The sequence below is a fragment of the Thunnus maccoyii genome, chromosome 8 (genome assembly GCF_910596095.1).
Source record: "Thunnus maccoyii chromosome 8, fThuMac1.1, whole genome shotgun sequence".
NCBI classification, from domain to species: Eukaryota; Metazoa; Chordata; class Actinopteri; order Scombriformes; family Scombridae; genus Thunnus; species Thunnus maccoyii.
The window spans coordinates 34,220,266-34,241,389 of record NC_056540.1 but is presented as its reverse complement, the minus strand read 5'-3'; the positions used below and the strand labels follow the sequence as shown (position 1 = coordinate 34,241,389).

The 21,124-nt window shown below is 38.7% G+C and overlaps 1 protein-coding gene across 1 annotated transcript; it reads left to right on the top strand.

The window, feature by feature from the left end:
* The first annotated feature begins 5,441 nt into the window (after positions 1-5,441).
* Positions 5,442-19,836, top strand: LOC121901526 (NLR family CARD domain-containing protein 3-like). Its single transcript, XM_042418362.1, has 11 exons — positions 5,442-5,493; positions 10,130-10,177; positions 10,451-10,552; positions 10,859-10,978; positions 13,094-13,172; positions 13,334-13,562; positions 13,712-15,512; positions 15,632-15,805; positions 16,294-16,467; positions 17,508-17,554; positions 17,709-19,836. The coding sequence occupies exons 3-11, from the start codon at positions 10,464-10,466 to the stop codon at positions 18,305-18,307; spliced, it is 3,312 nt and encodes a 1,103-aa protein (XP_042274296.1). The 5' UTR covers positions 5,442-5,493; positions 10,130-10,177; positions 10,451-10,463; the 3' UTR covers positions 18,308-19,836.
* Positions 19,837-21,124: the final 1,288 nt, after the last annotated feature.

Here is a 21,124-nt window from a genome sequence, read left to right as displayed (position 1 = left end):
CATGTGATATTTCTAAAGGAACTTTACAACATATCTGATATAATTTGTTGATAAACAAAATTGTAAGAAGAAAACAACAGTGTCAGGTGTTTGGGAGAGTTGCATCCTGGAACTATTTGTTGACCAACAACAGCCGGGTTCAGTGACGTCCTGAGCGGCTGGATACACTGTTGTTTGTCAGGAAATAGTCCTAAAATATAACTTCTGCTAGCAGCATGAATGTAGAAATGGTTCAGACTGAAATATCTCAACTACTATTGAACAGATTGCTGTTAAATGAGTTTCACACCTTCATGTTTCCTGCAGGATGAAGAATAATAACTTTGATCTGAGTTTTCATTTAGCGCCATCATCTGGTCAAAATGTTAACGATTAAACAAACAGATAGGATGTGTTCATTACTGATCTTTAAAGGGTGTTTGTGTATTTTTAAATACGTTAATTCCTTAAATACTGAACTATTCCTTTAAACCTTTTTTCATCTTCACACAGAAGAAACTTTGAATGTGTTGAACTTTGTTGTTTTATGTCTGAATTTTTATGTTGGTGGATTATTGGGACGTTTTGTAAAATAAAACTTTCTTCACCTCTGGAGTTTTTTATGAGGTTTTATTTATTTGGCAACAGAATCATGAAACACAAAATTAAACATTTTAACCCTAAAAACAACAAATTATGTTTCTGTCAAAATGCAAAACAAAACTTTAAAGTAGCAGCTTCAATGTACCCTTTAAACAGTTTCAATTTGATCGGATTTTAAAACAAACTGAAATAACTTGTTCCAGATGCCGTTTTAGTAAACGATTTAATTTCAGATCATCATATTGATTTATTTTGTCTCACTGAAACCTGGCTGTGTCATGAAGAATATGTCAGCCTAAATGAATCCACTCCCCCCAGTCATATTAATACTCATATTCCTCGAGACACTGGCCGAGGAGGAGGAGTTGCAGCCATTTTCAACTCAAGCCTAATCATTAACCCTAGACCTAAATTTAATTATAACTCATTCGAAAGCCTTGTTCTTAGTCTCTCTCAGCCAACCTGGAAAACTTTACAGCCAGTTCTATTTGTTATAGTGTATCATCCTCCTGGCCCGTACTCTGAATTCCTATCTGAATTCTCAGAGTTTTTGTCGTATTTAGTCCTTAGTACAGATAAAGTAATTATTGTAGGTGATTTTAATATTCATGTGGTCGTTGATAATGACAGTCTCAGCACTGCATTTATCTCATTATTAGACTCAATTGGCTTCTCTCAGTGTGTAAATAATCCCACTCACCGTCTTAACCACACCCTAGACCTTGTTCTGGCTTATGGGATTGAAATTTAACATTTAATAATTTTGAAATCTTTTGAATTCCTATTACTGGATTATACACCACTAGACAAAAATGTCCTCACTAGATGTCTCTCTGATAGTGTTGTAGATAAATTTAAGGAAGCAATTCCGTCAGTACTGAATTCACTGCCATGTCTCAATACTACAGAGGACTCTTATGTTAACTTCAGTCCCTCCCAAATTGATAATCTTATTGATAGTGCTGCAGGCTCACTAAGACAAACACTCGACTCCATCGCCCCCTTAAAAAAGAAGATAATAAAACATAAGAGGTTAGCTCCATGGTATAACTCCCAAACCCGCAAATTAAAGCAAACATCGCGAAAATTGGAAAGGATTTGGCGTTCCACCAAAGTAGAAGAATCTCGCTTAGTCTGGCAAGATAGTCTTAAAACATATAGGAAGGCCCTCTGTAATGCCAGAGCCGCCTATTACTCAGCATTAATAGAAGAGAATAAAAACTGCCCTAGGTTCCTTTTCAGCACTTTGGCTGACAAAGAGTCATAACTCTACTGATCCATGTATTCCTATAGCTCTCAGTAGTAACGACTTTATGAGCTTCTTTAATGATAAAATTCTAACTATTAGAGACAAAATTAACCACCTCCTGCCCTCAGCAGGCACCGTTCTCTCCCCAAACACAGGAACCTTGGTAACGGCAGTAAATCCTGACATATATTTGGACTGTTTTTCTCCAGTAGACTTGTCTGAACTAACTTCAATGATTTGTTCAGCTAAACCATCAACCTGTCTCTTAGATCCCATCCCAACTAGGCTGCTTAAGGAAGCCTTACCCTTAGTGAGCACTTCTTTACTAGATATGATCAATCTGTCTTTAGTAACAGGCTATGTACCACAGTCCTTTAAAGTAGCTGTAATTAAACCTCTTCTTAAGAAGCCTACTCTTGATTCAGGTGTTTTAGCCAATTATAGACCTATATCTAACCTTCCATTTCTCTCTAAGATCCTTGAGAAAGCAGTCTCTAATCAGTTATGTGACTTTCTACATAACAATAGTTTATTTGAGGATTTTCAGTCAGGATTTAGAGCGCATCATAGCACAGAGACAGCACTGGTGAAAGTCACAAATGACCTCCTAACTGCATCGGACAAAGGATTTGTCTCTATACTTGTCCTGTTAGATCTTAGTGCTGCATTCGACACAACTGACCATCAAATCCTTTTGCAGAGACTGGAACATTTAATTGGCATTAAAGGAACTGCATTAAGCTGGTTTAAGTCCTATTTATCAGACCGATTTCAGTTTGTACATGTTAATGATGAATCCTCCGTGAAGGCAAAAGTTAGACACGGAGTTCCACAAGGTTCTGTACTTGGACCAATTCTATTCACCTTATATATGCTTCCTTTAGGTAATATTATTAGGAAACACTCCATAAATTTTCATTGTTACGCAGATGATACCCAATTATATTTATCAATGAAGCCTGATGAAACCAATCAGTTAAAAAAACTCCAAACATGCCTTAACGACATAAAGACCTGGATGACCTGCAATTTTCTACTACTAAATTCAGATAAAACTGAAGTTATTGTGCTTGGCCCTAAACACCTTAGAAACACATTATCTAATGATAAAGCTACTCTGGATGGCATTAACCTGGCCTCCAGCACCACCGTAAGGAATCTGGGAGTTATCTTTGATCAGGATATGTCCTTTAACTCCCACATAAATCAAATCTCAAGGACTGCCTTTTTTCACTTACGTAATATCACAAAAATCAGGCACATCCTGTCCCTAAAAGATGCAGAAAAACTAGTTCACACATTTGTTACTTCTAGGCTGGATTATTGCAATTCCTTATTATCAGGCTGCTCTAACAAGTCTCTAAAGACTCTCCAGCTGGTCCAGAATGCAGCTGCACGTGTTCTGATTAAAACTAGAAAAAGAGACCACATTTCTCCCATTTTAGCTTCACTACATTGGCTTCCTGTAAAATCTAGAATAGAATTTAAAATCCTTCTCCTAATTTACAAAGTCCTTAATGGTCAGGCACCATCATATCTTGAAGAGCTCATAATACCGTATTATCCCACTAGAACACTGCGCTCCCAGTATGCAGGCTTACTGGTGGTCCCTACAGTCTCTAAAAGTAGAATGGGAGGCAGAGCCTTCAGCTATCAGGCTCCTCTTCTATGGAACCATCTTCCGGATTCAGTCCAGGGTGCAGACGACCTCTCTATGTTTAAGAGTAGGCTTAAAACTTTCCTTTTTGATAAAGTTTATAGTTAGGGCCGACCAGGCTCGCCTTGGATCAGCCCTTAGTTATGCTGCTATAGGCCTAGACTGCTGGGGGACTTCCCATGATGCACTGAGCTCCTCTCTCCTCCTCCTCCTCTCCATCTGTCTGCTTTTATCAAACCTGTTAAAGACGTCAGTACTTTAAAACCTTCAAGTTTACACCATAAAGATTGTTTTCTTCAAAATTTTCTGTTTTGAATAAAAATGTGGCACCTCTGAACTGCCCTACTCTGTCTCTGATTGGCTGACCCTGACATTCTTACCCTAAACCTAACCAATCCAACCAATGAAGGCGACGAGTACTAGCCAATCAGAGGCAGAGTAGGGCGGGTCATGACTTCATCATCCTGCATCCGTTATATTTCTCCACTTATTTATTCAGGTTTTTCTTTTAATTTGTCACCTGACTGTAACTGTATATATACATTTAATAAATGTACATCACATGATAAACTGCTGATGTGAGAGTGGAAGAACAAACTGGTTTTAATGGTTTTAATGGTGACACACTGTAAAGAGACAGTTTGATTTCTGATGGTGAATTAAAAGTCTTTGTTGTCATTGTGTTGTAAATATAAATATGTTTAATAAGTGATTCTGTTCACAGCAACACTGTCTCTGTATTTGAACACTGGTGGAGTTTATTGATCCACAGAGAGCTGCTGAGGCTCAGTGACACCACTGGATCTGATTATTTCAAACATCTTCATTTCTTTTTAAAGCCTAAATGTTCCTGTTTTCATGTTTTTAAAGTGTGAGTGAAGTAAACAGCTCCTCCTCTGACAGGATGTGATGCTGTGAGTGAACAGCAGGTGGCAGCAGACGCTCATGTTTCTGTTCCTCCAACACTTCAGTTTCACACAGTTTATATGTTCAGAGGTGGAAGAAATAAAACGCATCCTTTACTTTAGTAAAAGTAGCAAAACTACCATCAAATACTCCTTTACAAGTAAAAGTCCTGCATTCAACAATACATTGAAGCTCTGAGAAATTAAATGTTGTGAATCATGAAACAGTTGAGTGTTTCTCTCTGACATGTGGAGGAAAAGTAGAAGGTGTGTCCACCAGTCCTCCCATAACACAGTCTAACTGGTCCCAGTATGAATCTAACAGTGGACAGACTGGTTTGATGATGGTGTGTGTATATTCAGTATTTATATGTTGTACATGATTCTATAAAGCTGTTTCTCTCCTGATTGTTCTGGAAACTTTCATGTACATGAAGGATGATATTAAAATATATTTTGCTTTCATAATCTGCTTTTCTCTTGTTTGTCTCTTTATGACCAACTTGACTTTCACACATTTTCTTCTTCTGTCCTCATTTCTTCTTCGTGCTGTTTGAAGGTTCAGACACTTTCTGAAGAAAACTGAAGTTTGCTCACTTTCACAGAAAAAGTAATTTTAAGAAAGTGTAAACAAATTAAAATGTTTTAAATTAAAGAAATAACAGCAAACTACTCAGAACTCACATGATGTAACATTTAACCCTTTCATGCATGAATTATGATAACCTCAGTCAGGATTTTTACTGTTTTTATTCTCCTTTAGGCATGAAAAAAAATATTTGAACTTCATTTTTTTAAACATGGGATGATGCACTAGAGTCCGCTGTGATGGCTGATGTGCAACTATACCATGCATATCTAAGAAAGTGACCACTATACATGAAAGGGTTAAAAACATCAGCACGAAATTATCTATAACTGATGATATTTTAATGATTTAAAAACATTAAAAACAGCCTTTGATCTGTTAGTGAAACTGAAGTCTGCAGTTTGTGTTTGTACCACCAAAGATGCCACATCCTCTCTCTGTGGTTATTTCCTGTTGAAGTTTAGTTTCTTTCTGTTCTCCTCGTGTTGCAGCTTCTTTTCTCCGTCTAAAGGTATTTATTGTGACTTTATTGTGTTTGTATTGTGACAGTTTGCACTGTTTGACTCTTGAATGACTCTTTGTTCATCTTGTTAGTTTAGTTCCAGTAGAAACAGCAGAAATCTGTAGTTCAGAACTCTACTAACAGTCAACACAAATCAACACAGTGGAAGTTTTCCTCCATTTTAGTGTCACTGTTCAAAGTGTCCAATAACAGCTGACAGTACTGAGCCAGTGTTCACAGATCAATAACTTCCAACATTTGTCTTCTTTGTGGAGAAAAACAACAACCTGCTCTGTCTGTATTAGTGACAGCTTCAAGTTCAAATAACTTTATTTGTTGTCTACAAGAAGAAGAAACACAGAGAACACATGTGGGTCACATGCTGAGTAAAAATAGAGTTACAGTCCATAAAAAGTTCAAACATAGAAGTAAAAACAGGTAAAAATATCTTAATCTACAACATACAGAGTGTGTGTGGCAGTGGTGGAGGAAGGGGTTAAATCTGTCAGGAGCTTTCAGACTCTGTGACGCTGATAGATGTGTGATGTAGCTCCTTTCCTCTGACTTTAATGCAGGGGTGGAGCAGCGATTTTAAAAGTGTGGGGGTTCTAGAGGTGGGACATGAGCACAGCAACCTCCCTGCCTTCGAGCCCTGTTCCAGTCTCAACATGCCAAATCAAAATGAAAGAATTTTTTTCTACTACTGTAGTTGTAACCACTGCTTCAGCTTACCATAAAATAATTACTGAAACCATGTGAGTGTAACAGCTCAGCAGAATTTATTTAGGGTCTGGTAGCAGTTTACTACTTACATCCTGTCATTTGTATGAACTGCTGGACTGGAGCATAGCTATCCTTATTATACTTCAGATAATCACAGAGTATCTTTATCCTACTTCCTTACATACCTTATAGACATGAAATGAAAGGAAACTTACACTTCCATTAAAATAAAATGGATAGTTATAGATGCAAAACAAATTGAACCCTGGTAACAAGTCAGTATCTTCAAATAAATGGCTTAATAATATTAACAATTACAGGTTCAACATGGAAATGTATTATGTTGCCCTTAAAACATAAAGAGTCATTTCTGAGTCAATGGACTAGTAAAACCTAAACTGTCTTCAATTTAAAAAAAAAAAGAAAAAGTGTCTCTTTTAGTAGGAATCCAAATTACCTTTAATTGTCTTTAATTGGGAAATTAAATACCTAAAGTTGTCCAGGAGGTTTTGTGTCAGCAGCCATCAGTTCCTCTCCAACAGCCACAGGGAACAAGCGGTCCCTCGTCATCCCAAGTCCTCCTCAAAGCTAACAGGAGAAAATAACATCAGCAGGTCATTTAAAGCTAGTGAGAGCAGAGAGTGAGCAACCGGTTCTCACAGGTTAACTGCCACAGCTACAACCATCTGAGCCCTTTTTAAGCTCAATAATAAACAGTAACATTACTGTGGTCTAGCTTTAATACACAATACAAACTACAGCTCATTCTAACTTATATTAAATGCTAAACACACATTACTCCTAGAACTATGACATCTAAAGCAACATATTCCTTTGACATTTAGCTTTAAACAGCATGAACTATGTGACTTTACATTCTGGACACAGAGGGAACTTGTAAAAAAAAAGCAATCAGCCTCGGAGACTGACTTGACACTATCCACGATCACAAGGTTCAAACAATGAGCATTACAATGCACATAAAATGCATACTTTGCAACTGCTTGGATCCTTGTACACACACCTGAGTGCTTGTCACTCATAACAGCAGCACCGTCATAGCCCTGACCAATCAATATTCTAGCCCATGTCTTTCAATGCATTTTATGATCAAGTTGACCTGTCAGCCCTCTGAAAGTTAAGAAAGCTCTCATGTATCAACCCATTGTAATAGTATCAAATGACAAGTGATACTTGCTCTTTTTTCTGAAGGTCTTTGGTTTCATCAGCAATTAGTGAAAACCTTCAGCTTGTACCATTTCTGCATTCCAGTATTTCATTTTGGATAGTTTTGCCAGTGTACTTGGTATTTCATTGAGCTTTCATGTGCTTCTCTATCAGGGGATCATGCTTAGTAATTTCCTCTAAATTGGCTAAGAAGTTGCCTCTGTTATTTGAGTCCTCAGACTCTCTGTAACCTGTTTGGGAGATGTTCTGGGTGGCAGTTAATAGCAGTACATCTGCATTTCTGTGGTGCTCTGGTTTAGAGTGGTCTTTAAAGCCACCTTCCTTGCACAAAGCTTTCTTCCCATTGGAAAAGCCTGTTTCTGACCTAAATACAGAGGATGGGGCATTTGGAAGGGAAAAATGCCAGCAAGCACAGCGAAAAAACAGAATCTTTACTAATGGAATACTCTAACCATGTATTGTCTTTGTACCAAGAATCATTAAATGCCCTCATCCTGTTCCCATGCTGCATCTTGGAGAAGACCTTGAGGTGAGGCTGCGCAGGAACCTCTGCTCTAGACTGGGAAATATTTGGAGAGAAGCAGATAAAATAAAAGCTGTGAATGCCCCTCAACTTTCATAACCCCACTGTTATGATGTATACAGACAGTAAATGATTGTTAATCAATTTGTAGTTTACTAAAGTTCCATTAACAACATTTACAGGATGTAAACACACTTCAGATAGCTCGTATGCTGCTAGCTTGGAAAGCATCTATGATGTAAAGAGAATCTACGGATGATGCACCAACAAGAACATTTAGAGGGAGAATAAAAGATGCCTGTCAGTGTTTGCTCTGTTCAGTTTGAGTGAAATGCTGGATGTTAGCATCTCAGTTAAACTAGCTGCTATAGAACTGTGTCAGCGTGGGTCGCTGCTAACACACAACACCCAACTGAGACCATGTGCTGGCTGAAGAATAGTGACATCACAAACCTAACAAATGACCTTCAATCTACTTGTTTCAACAACTGTTGTATTTGACTGCAGTTGAGTTTCCTCCATCACTGGGTGTATTTCACAGCATCAGAGACAATAATGCAGGTCTTAATGAATGTTACCCATTGTTCCACGTCTGCACTATTTTAACACTAATTCCAACAGTCAACCTTTCACTGTCTGTTGTCACTCTGAAAAATTACCTGCATATAACATGTAATATGTGCATCAATAATAAATTAGACTCAAATAAATACACAGCTGACACTGAGTGTTAAAGGCTCAATGTATGATGCTGCTGCTTTTCATAAATGAATTAAATAGATTATTAATAATATGCTGATTAGTTGTGTTTAATGTTGACCAGTAAAAGTAAACCATGTTTTAATAGATGTTCTGCAGTGAATTTATTGTTCATCAAACAGTAAAATGTGCTGCAGTTATATTAGGAACACTGTCACTAGCTAGCAAGTCAACAACAGCTCACCAACCTGACAGATACACATTTTATCAGCTTTCAACACGTCACTAACTGCACTTAAACACAGTCATGTGATTATGTTTTGACAGTTTGACATAAAATGAACTCAGACAGTTTCAAACAGTCTTGAGTTTGTTTGTGTAAAACATTTTATTCATTGTCAGAGAAGTTTAGTGTCAGTATGAAGGGTCGCCCCATTCAGTCACCTTTAAACTGGTGCATGTTTTAATAACCAGTATCATGCTGGTAGTGAGGGAGACTTTGTTTCACAGGTGGTATGGTTAGTGATTAACAGGTAATAAAAAGTCATAAAATAATATATTCCGAAATCTCTCTAAACTATATCACAGACAAACTGTTGAAAACATCTTTTCATTGATGATATTCAGTATTTTAACCAAGCTAAGAGCTGCAGCAATAGAAACTAAAGTTTACGTTGCTGCCAAACCTTCATTCAGTATCTTTATACTATATCAATATAAAATCAATGTCACATTATATAAACTGCAAAGTGAATCACTGTCATCAAAACACAGTAAACTCTGTTTGTGGAATAATGACGGAGTTTAAACTACAATGTGATGCCTCATCACAGGAAGATCTTTGTTCTGCTGTACAGAACTGCATTTAGTGTTGAGTCAGACAGATTGTTCTCTCTTATTCTGCCTGTTTTAATCTTTACTGTAGATGATGATGATGATGATGATGATGATGATGATGATGATGATGATACTCCATTAATTCAACCACAAATCATGGAAACGTCTGTACTTTGATCTTTATAATCTTTATAATCACTGATTGACAGACAACATTCCCACAAGATAAAATAGAATATAACACAGCTGTAGCAACTATAACAGAACCATAAATAAAGATGAATGTAGATAAAAATATGATGCGTTGATGCTCTGAAATACAAACATTCATGTGATCTTGTGGCTCCTTCTAATCTCCTCGGGGATAAAAGAGAGAGAACACGTTTAGTGTCTGACAAACTTCACAAGTTTTGTCTCCACTGATATTTGTGAAAATTGTTGCATCAGTATCTTTATGTATATTCACTAAATCATCAGATGAAATACATGTCAGGCCTCTGAGTGTGATATGCTGCTTAACTGTTATTAATCAATAAAGTGTCATTCAGTACAATCTCTAATTAAAACAGCAAGAAGAACAAATGACTCCATAGAAAACCAGAATCCTCAGACTGATGATGAAGGACTGATGAAGGAGAATCAGCAGCAGTTTCTCTCTCTGTGTTTCCTCTGCAGGTGAAGCTACAAAGACTCTGTGACTGGATGTGGATCTGAATTCACCTGGTGAGCATTTTTATTTCTTCTGCCACACAGCTGACTCCACCAGCAGCTCATCTCCATTAAATGTGCTCTATAGTGGTAAATGAAAAGCCAACAGAGAACTGGAAGCTTCTGAAAGTAAAACATTAAACATCAAACCTCAGTGGAAATGAAGAATAATGTCTTACTTTGATGCCATCTGGTGGTTGAATCAAGAATGACATCGTTGTAACTGCAGTGCTGGTGTTATGTGCAGCTTGTTGTAATGAATGAGCTTGTTGTTGTGTTTGTGTGAAGGTGTTTCTCTGCTATGGATCAGTGTGAGGACAGAGAGGAGGGAGTCCCTCCCTCTAAAAGCTCTCTGTGTGGGGAACATGACAGCCAGACCAAAGCTCAGAGGTGAGATGAGGATCTCTAACTGTCCATCACTGTTCTCCACTCACATCACTCCACCATCATTATTCACACTCAGAGCTCTGTGTGTGTTGTGTTGAAGAACAAAGAAGCAGCACAGACCAGACTCTGCTGAACCTGGACCTGGACCCAGCTGTCTGTCCATGAAGAGTGACTTGTCCGTGTATGAACCTACACATTTTAAACCTGGACAACCTGCTGATGGAAGGTAAGAATGTAAAGCTGCAAAAACTGAACTTACTTTTAATTTCTATCCAACATGCACATTTATCAGAGCTGTTGTTGTTTCAGGATCCAGCAGCAGAGACCAGACTCTCCTGGACCTGAACCCAGCTGTCTGTCCTTTAAGAGCGACTGGTCGAGGGACATTTTCCGTGATTTTAAAGAAGGACGTCCATCTGCTGATCAGATGTAAGCTGTAACTGACAGTAAACGTTATGGGTTATGCTAGAAAAGAATTGGTTTGTACAACATGTTGTCCAACCACGTCAGTGAAAAACAAGCCGCCATAGAGAGGCAGGAGACGTGATAATAATTTAAATATGGAGATAACAGATCACATGTTCAGACAGTCTCTCCTGGAAGACATTCATGGTGTTGCACTTGGCTGTAATTATGAAACGTGACAATATGATTTATTTATACATTACACACATAAAAAACATGTTAAAGTGAAAACATTTATTTCCAACATGCTCCCAAGATGTTAAAAGACAAAACACAAGACATACAACATAAAACTAAATCACCACAAATTGAATAAAATAATAAATGCCCACATCAAAACACAAAGTACAACAAAGACGATTTGATGGCTGAAGTAAAAATGGAATTGCAGATTTCAGTATAAACCTGTGACCATGTTCCATAAATAAGTGCTGACCTGACTTCTATAAGCTCCTCTCATTTTTAACAGCTGGATGTGTAACAGGAGGCTCTTCCACAACACGGCAGCAGCTTAAAAAAAGGAACTTCTGGCTACATTATTCACTGGAGGGACTTTATATGAGCACACACTGGCCCTGGTGTTATAGCCATGCTGAGTATGTTCCATTGTTATCTGTGAAGTATTGAGGAGCAAACCCATTGATAATGTTGAACATATGAAGCAGCTTCTGTTGTTCTACTCTGAGCTGTACTGGCAGCAGTCCTACACTTCTGAATTCATCACCAATATGAGTTAAAGAGGATACATTTAATAAATACTGAATAATATTATTTTTCATCTCCTGCAGTTTGTTCCTAAATGTCAAACCACTGAACCAATCAGGACAGGCAGAATCAAACTGAGGCTGTACCAATGAGAACATGACAAGTTTCTTAACAGAAAAGTCAAAAAGAGCCTTAGTCTGTGAAACAGGAACTTAAGTTTGCTGCCACTCTTCGATAATATTTTAGCAACAACAGAATCACAGGACAGTGACTGGTCCAATATTATTCCTAAGTATTAGACATAATATAATAAAATTTCAGTTCCATTACAAAAGATTTTCAATGTATTTGTTCTTGACAACGTCTTTGTTCCAAACAGGATTAACTAATTTTTATCCAAATGTATTGAAAGCTTGTTATCTATCAGCCACTCTCTCACACTTTCTGATTCATTACTAAGAGTTCTGAATTTAACTGACATCATTCCCAGATACCAGTAATGCAGAATCATCAGCATAGAGCAGCAGCTTGCATGTCACAGCAGCTGTTGTATCATTTATATACATAAGAAATAAAAGAGGCCCTAAAATAGAACCATGCAGCACCACACATGTAATATCCTGAGGTTCTGATAGAACCACTTCAACATCACAGACTTGAGTTCTTCCTGTAATGTAAGAAATAAACCATTTTACAGCAGTACGTCCAAACATCATGCACTGTAACTTTGACAATATTTAAGAATGATTCACTGTGTCAAAAGCTTTCTGCAAGTCAGCATAATTTCCTCCACCAAGGTTTTGTCTAATTAATTCAAACAAATGAATAAGACAGGTGCCAGTAGAGTCTGCTGCTGTAAAGCCAGACTGAAGCTCATACAACAAATTGTATCTGACTAAATACTCCTCAACCTGCTCAAACATGAGACGTCCAAAAACCTCAGACATGACATCTGCCCTCTTTCTCACTTTCTCACACCTGAATGTCATTTTCATACTGGGAGCTGCCCAGTTCAACCAGTCTGATATGAGCAGACAGTGAGCAAGTCCACTGGAGCAGCTCGAGGTTGTAGCTGCCTTGCTCCAGGGCACTTCAGCAGTGTACAGTGAGGGAGGGAGAGCTGTATGGAGGGTTTTTCAGAGCTGTTGGGACTAAACCAAACTGACTGATGAAGCAAAACACTGAGCTGAAAGCTACAAACAGACTGAGCTGTTGATTCTCAGTGGGATCAGCAGGATTAGTAAAGCTTTACCACTACAGGGAGTCATCTGATTCTCTGTTCACATCCAAATATCACTTGATGGACCTTTAGATTGTGTTTGTCTCTGTGTGGACAAACATAATGTGAGCTCGTTCTTCATGATTCCTCCACAGAGTGGACCAGGAGAGCTCAGAGGTTCCCAGTGGTCAGTCTGCCCAGCAGCATCAAACACACCTGGACTCCATATTTATGGTCTGTACATGTACAACAACTACTTTTACATCCATTCTGTTCAGAATCATCTCCATGCTGCACTTTGTAGACCAGTGGATTGTCAGTCAGTCCAACATGGGTCTGATATTTGCTTCATGATTGGAGTTTGATTGTGTCATTCATATAGTATTCTGTTCCAGCTGCTGGAGGAGAACATCATCACCTTTGTGAAGAACGAGCTGAAGAAGATTCAGAAGGTTCTGAGTTCAGATTACCCAGAATGCTTAGAGAGTCAGAGGGAAGATGAGAAGGTGTTGGACAGTGAGGAGGAAGAGCAGAAGAGGAGCAGCAGAGAGGCGTTTCAGAAGATCACACTGCACTTCCTGAGGAGAATGAAGCAAGAGGAGCTGGCTGACCGTCTGCAGAACAGTAAGAGGATTTCTATAAAAATTTAACATGCTGAATAAATGAGACATTAATGATGTCTCAAGAGATGGAGGAAAATATGTTTATAGTCTTTTGAAATATTTACTAATACTAATTTATTCATTGATTCTATTTTCTGTTTGTTCATACAGAATCTCCTGCCATGTTTCAACATAAACTCAAGTCTAACCTGAAGAAGAAGTTTCAGTGTGTGTTTGAGGGGATTGCTAAAGCAGGAAACCCAACCTCTCTGAATCAGATCTACACAGAGCTCTACATCACAGAGGGAGGGACTGCAGAGGTCAATGATGAACATGAGGTCAGACAGATTGAAACAGCATCCAGGAAACCAGACAGACCAGAAACAACAATCAGACAAGAAGACATCTTTAAAGCCTTACCTGGGAGAGATGAACCAATCAGAACAGTGATGACAAAGGGAGTGGCTGGCATTGGGAAAACAGTCTTAACACAGAAGTTCACTCTGGACTGGGCTGAAGACAAAGCCAACCAGGACATACACTTCACATTTCCATTCACTTTCAGAGAGCTGAATGTGCTGAAAGAGAAAAAGTACAGCTTGATGGAACTTGTTTATCACTTCTTTGCTGAAACCAAAGAAGTAGGAATCTGCAGGTTTGAAGAGTTCCAGGTTGTGTTCATCTTTGACGGTCTGGACGAATGTCGACTTCCTCTGGACTTCCACAACAATGAGATCCTGACTGATGTTACAGAGTCCACCTCAGTGGATGTGCTGCTGACAAACCTCATTAGGGGGAAACTGCTTCCCTCTGCTCGCCTGTGGATAACCACACGCCCTGCAGCAGCCAATCAGATCCCTCCTGAGTGTGTTGACATGGTGACAGAGGTCAGAGGGTTCACTGACCCACAGAAGGAGGAGTATTTCTGGAAGAGATTCAGAGATGAGGAGAGGGCCAGCAGAATCATCTCCCACATCAAGAGATCACGAAGCCTCCACATCATGTGCCACATTCCAGTCTTCTGCTGGCTCACTGCTACAGTTTTGGAGGATGTGTTGAAAAGCAGAGAGGGAGGAAAGCTGCCCAAGACCCTGACTGAGATGTACATCCACTTCCTGGTGGTTCAGTCCAAACTGAAGAAGGTCAAGTATGATGGAGGAGCTGAGACAGACCCACACTGGAGTTCAGAGAGCAGGAAGATGATTGAGTCTCTGGGAAAACTGGCTTTTGAGCAGCTGCAGAAAGGCAACCTGATCTTCTATGAATCAGACCTGACAGAGTGTGGCATTGATATCAGAGCAGCCTCAGTGTACTCAGGAGTGTTCACACAGGTCTTTAAAGAGGAGAGAGGGCTGTACCAGGACAAGATGTTCTGCTTCATCCATCTGAGCGTTCAGGAGTTTCTGGCTGCTCTTCATGTCCATCTGACATTCATCAAGTCTGGAGTCAATCTGCTGTTAAAAAAACAAACAACATCCCAAAAGTCTGAAACAAGAAAAGACAAATTTGCAGAGACACATTTCTACCAGAGAGCTGTGGACAAGGCCTTGCAAAGTCCAAATGGACACCTGGATTTGTTTCTTCGCTTCCTCCTGGGTCTTTCACTGCAGACCAATCAGACTCTCCTCCGAGGTCTGCTCACACATACAGGAAGTAGCTCACAGACCAATCAGGAAACAGTCGAGTACATCAAGATGAAGGTCAGTGAGAATCAGTCTACAGAGAGAAGCATCAATCTGTTCCACTGTCTGAATGAACTGAATGATTGTTCTCTAGTGGAGGAGATCCAACAGTACCTGAATTCAGGAAGTCTCTCCACAGATAAACTGTCTCCTGCTCAGTGGTCAGCTCTGGTCTTCATCTTACTGTCATCAGAAAAAGATCTGGACGTGTTTGACCTGAAGAAATACACTGCTTCAGAGGAGGCACTTCTGAGGCTGATACAAGTGGTCAAAGTCTCAAAGAAAGCTCTGTAAGTACACAGATAGTTATTTATTGATTCATTTATTAAAAAGATATTCAAAGAGATTTTTTCAAGAGGAGAGAAAAATAAATGTTTCATTAAATATTTTTTCCAAATGTATTTCTCAGACTAAGTGGCTGTAACCTGTCAGAGAGAAGCTGTGCAGCTCTGTCCTCAGTTCTCGACTCCCAGTCCTGTAGTCTGAGAGAGCTTGACCTGAGTAACAACAACTTGCGGGATTCAGGAATGAAGCTGTTATCTGCTGGACTGGAGAGTCCACACTGTACTCTGAAAACTCTCAGGTCAGGATTCATCAGTCTGTTCAACTGATAACCATTTAAATTGTGATTTATATGAGTAGATAAACACCTGGACTTTTCTCTATTCAAGTTATTTTCAGACCAGTTGTTTGTTTATACTTTGTGAATAATTATCTATTTATATATTTTTATTAGTTTTGTTCTGTCTCTGCTGTTGGAACCTGAAATACCAGAGAGGAGTTTTAAGATCCAAAACTGAATGAAGAACTGTGTAACTGGCCTAAAGTAAAACACATACAGACAGTTATTCAGTGAATAGATTTTTAACAGTTACAATTTCTTTTAATTTCAGAGCAGTACCTGTGCTCGGATGATAGTGATTTTTTGCTCGCCATGGTGATATGACAGTGAACCCCAGCTGTTACGTGGTTAACCACCAATTAATTCTTGTTTCTTTAAAACAAACTTAAAACTCATCAGTGTGTGTGATCTCAGATCATATGACGTGTTGTTGTTTTGTGTGTCTACAGGCTGTCAGGATGTCTGATCACAGAGGAAGGCTGTGCTTCTCTGGCCTCAGCTCTGAGCTCCAACCCTTCCCATCTGAGAGAGCTGGAACTGAGCTACAATTGTCCAGGAGCTTCAGGAGAGAAGCTGCTGTCTGCTGGACTGGAGGATCCACACTGGAAACTGGACAATCTCAGGTACAGGTGAACAGGTTGATTAGCGTGAATCAGTTTAAACAGTCCTGTCATCTGTTCAGAAAACAAACTGCTGAGTCTGAAAAGAAAAAGGGAAGCTTTAGATTACAGCCCGCAACATGCAGTGTAATTACTCCGTAGTTACATAGTTACTCAGGCACAGATCAAACAAAGGTATTGAAGTCAAGGAATGTTATCTCCTCTCTCTTAGATAAGTTGCAGGTCCTACATATGTTATTGATACACAGACTGATGTTTGATGTGTGAACCTCTAAAACTAAAACTGTCATTAAATCATTTTGACTAGTTTATGCCTAGTATGAGTAATAGGCCTGTGTCATAAAATTCAGTCTTAAATTTTAACTGAAAGCTTAAACAACTCCCAACGGCTTTCTTCTTGATTACTAACCTCCATCAGACCTGCTCCTTCAGCCCTGTCAGTCTCCTCCATCAACATGTAATTGATCAGTAGGAGGTTTAACTTTCCCCGTATGGCCCCAGTGAGAGGCGGCTCTGGGAGACAACGGCAAGTGGAGGTGGTGGAGCTGCAGCTGCAGGCTGCCAACATGGCTGCATTAAATTACCAACAGCAAGGCTATTTGTTTTTATTTTACAGTTGTAGCCAATATGCTCAGTTCACAAGTTTGTGAAGAATTCATTCTGCTGACTAAAATACATTTGTTGGATCATAGTTTGTGTTTTTGTGCTTTATTACCATTTAAATGTAGGATATTCTATGGCTATTTAAACATATGTCCGCTAGTTGTTCTATATGGCCGGAATTCTGGAATATTAACCGTTGGCCGTCAGAAAAGTCTAGCATCTAACCCTGGTCTGCATCTGTTATTGTTCAAGGAAATCCACTGTTAAAAAGACAAGTTTTTTTTAAAGTTCAAGAAATGCACAATGTTTCCAGAGTTAATGAGTAATGATGTTAAATAATCGTGATTATGGTTTTTACCATAATGGAGCAGCAGTAATATCATGTCCATGTTTGCATGCTGAAAGAGAACGTGCTGCTCTGACCCCCCTCCTCCTTTCAGGCTGCAGCCTGCTGGAGTCCCATGGTTGACACCAGGTCTGAGGAAGTGTAAGTGTGTTTTTCATTTCATTCACGAAAACAAAGCAAACTTCAAACTGTGACATCACTCATTCACATCCTACTGAAGATGAAGATGATGTCATCATCAAACAGATGATAGATCAATAACTGCAGCTGTATTGTGTCTCGTTCTCTCCATCAGATTTCTGTCAACTCACACTGGATCCAAACACAGCAAACAGAAAACTCAAACTGTCTGACAACAACAGGAAGGTGACATATGTGGAGGAGGTTCAGTCATATCCTGATCATCTAGACAGATTTGATCACTGGGGACAGCTGTTATGTAGGAATGATCTGACTGGTCGCTGTTATTGGGAGGTCGAGTGGAGAGGAAGAGTTCGTATATCAGTGACTTACAGAGGAATCAGAAGGAAAGGAGACAGTGATGACTGTGTGTTTGGAAGAAATCATCAGTCCTGGTGTCTGAGCTGCTATGATGATGGTTACTCTGTCCGTCACAATAAGAGAGTAACATCCATCTCCTCCATCACCTCCTCCTCCTCCTCCTCCTCTGTCTCTAACAGAGTAGCAGTGTATGTGGACTGTCCTGCTGGCACTCTGTCCTTCTACAGAGTCTCCTCTGACACACTGATCCACCTCCACACCTTCAACACCACATTCACTCAGCCTCTGTATGCTGGGTTTGGGTTCTGGTCTGGTTCCTCAGTGTCTCTGTGTGGTCTGGAGGAGGAAGAGTCTCCCCCTGTTAAAGAAACGATCTCACTGCTGACCAGATAGTTCAGTCTGTACAGGATCACACACAGCTGATGGTATTTAGTACCAACATGATCTCTCACTGCTTCTAAATGTAAACATGGTTTCCACATGATTGACAGTTTGCTTGTAAAATGAATCAAATGATAAACTGAGTCCAGTTGTTGTTGTTTTCTGTTGTTAGTGTATTAGAAAGGCTTGAACTGTAATGGGATAATGGGAATGGGATCTTCACAATGTTTAGTTGTAGTTCTTCTGGTAGTTTCATAGTAACTATGTTACCTGATTCCTTCACTTATTTAGAGATCACATGACAAATGATGGTCAGAACAACAGGCCTCCTATTGGCTGGTTAAATGAACACCTCTAATGGTGAAGGCTGAGGCTCAGCAGCTGGAGTGTGGCTGCTTATATGCTGTGTTCATATCATATTGGAATGATGCTAATTATAAGATTCTGACGTGTAAATAGAATTCACACAGTTTCAGGACTGTTTAAAGTGTCAGTTATTGTGTTTAGCTCACATTCAGTCTGACAGCTGTTCTTCATTGACTGTTTCTAAATAAGTTGTGCATCATCAGCACTCAGCTGTCATGTGTGATCAAAGCCAGCAGGTGTCACTGTTTATTTTTTTGGTTAATTCATCCTGATTTATGGAAAATAGTTTGTATTGAAAGGAGGTTTTATGTCATTGGTTTCAGTTCCTGTGTAAATATTCATTTAAGTATTCACTATAAATTGATTCCACTTTGGTATTATTATTATCACCATAGCAATTATTGTTATTTTGTATTATTTTGTATAATTGCAAGTCACTTTTGTATTTCCTCTATTTTTTCTATAGATACACACAAATCCTCATAATCAGCTTTATGATCCAAGATGTTAATGAGGTCTATCTGTAAATACTTTTTACTATCTACTATGTTTTTATTTAATTCTTTTAAATTCCTATTTAAATAACATTTGAATGGATTGTGTATTTCTCCACCATGATTAATTCCCGGCAATGTGGAGGGCATTTTGAAACATTTAGTCCTTCATGTTTAATAAAATGTACAAAATATAGTATATAATTGGATAATTACATGAATAAAATCTAAATAATGATGCATATTATTTATGTTGTTGTATTCTGGGTATTTCTGAAATTCTGGCTACAGCCCTGAACATATACACCAAAATAATATATTACAAACAAACAATGAAGCAAAATGAACACGTAACCAAGGAAACAATCCAACAGAAGAATCCAGTTGGATGCATGGACAGGTGTTTACTCCTGAGAGAGACAGTCACAATATATAATCAGTTTAAAATCTGTAAAAGAAGAGTAAGATCTGTTGAGAAATGTGTTGAGAGGATCACAGTTTCATTTTTTTGTTTGAATAACATTTTGATAAACATTTCATCAAATGTTATTTTCAACCTGTAATTTCAGAGCACTTGATGAACTTTTCACAACACAAAATGCACTTTGACTCCTGTTGATTTATGTTGATTTGATTCAAAACATCAAACACTTGAGTTCATTAAAGTCTCCTCCACTCAAACATATTGTTCTTCTTCTCTGTTTCTCTGAGCTCACCTTAAATCTCAGTTTAACACCTGCAGGATTGATGACGTCACAACCAGTTTGGAGCCAATCGTGGTCCAGTATGCGACTTACACAAGTGTGATGTGGAAACTTGAAACCTCCAGAGCACAAACACTGAGAATGGACTTTACAGTGAAGCAGTTCAACTGCAAACTAAAGATATTTGCATATTTACAGATTCTGGATGTTTAATGAAGGATGAGATGTCATTTTGAGAATTTTTAACTAATAAACTCATCTTTTTCATGGAAAACCAACATCAGACACACATTATTATGCCAAGCAGAGTATTTTTCTATTTTAAAACATGTGTGGAGGATCTTTAAAGTTCAGACAGTCTGTGACGGCACAACTGACTTTTTGGGGTTTTTGTCAGAGTGACTCAAAAATGATCAGTTCGTGTTTATTGGTCAGATTTTATAACAAAAATCATCCGTTTTATGAAAGTCAAAGATAGATTGGATTCATGTTGTATAGACACATTGTGAGATACATAATCAAAGTCTAAAAATAAATCATGTGATATTTCTAATGTTCTTCTTCTCTTCTATTTAAAGCCTAAATGTCCCTGTTCTCATGTTTTAAAGTGTGAGTGAAGCAAACAGCTCCTCCTCTGACAGGATGTGATGCTGTGAGCACAACAGACAGCACAACAGCAGGTGGCAGCAGACGCTCATGTTTCTGTTCCTCCAACACTTCAGTTTCACACAGTTTATATGTTCAGAGGTGTAAGAAATAAAATGCATCCTTTACTTTAGTAAAAGTAGTAAAACTATCATCAAATACTCCTTTACAAGTAAAAGTCCTGCATTCAACAATATGTTGAAGCTCTGAGAAATAAAATGTAGTGAATCATGAAACAGTTGAGTGTTTCTCTCTGACATGTGGAGGAAAAGTAGAAGGTGTGTCCACCAGTCCTCCCATAACACAGTCTAACTGGTCCCAGTATGAATTTAACAGTGGACAGACTGGTTTGATGATGGTGTGTGTATATTCAGTATTTATATGTTGTACATTATTCTATAAAGCTGTTTCTCTCCTGATTGTTCTGGAAACTTTCATGTACATGAAGGATGATATTAAAATATATTTTGCTTCCATAACCTGCTTTTCTCTTGTTTGTCTCTTTGTGAGTCAAATCAGTTTTATCTGTAAAGCTCAATATCACAAATCACAAATTAGCCTCAGGGGGCTTTACAGTCTGTACAGCAACACAATCCTGTCCTTAGGCCCCTGAATAAGGA

Bases quoted from the DNA above. Each gene is read 5' to 3' on its own strand.
- LOC121901526 (XM_042418362.1), top strand. From the start codon at position 10,464: ATGGATCAGTGTGAGGACAGAGAGGAGGGAGTCCCTCCCTCTAAAAGC. The intron at 10,979-13,093 runs GTAAGCTGTAAC...ATTCCTCCACAG, and splicing joins CGTCCATCTGCTGATCAGAT to AGTGGACCAGGAGAGCTCAG. The intron at 13,563-13,711 runs GTAAGAGGATTT...TTGTTCATACAG, and splicing joins GGCTGACCGTCTGCAGAACA to AATCTCCTGCCATGTTTCAA.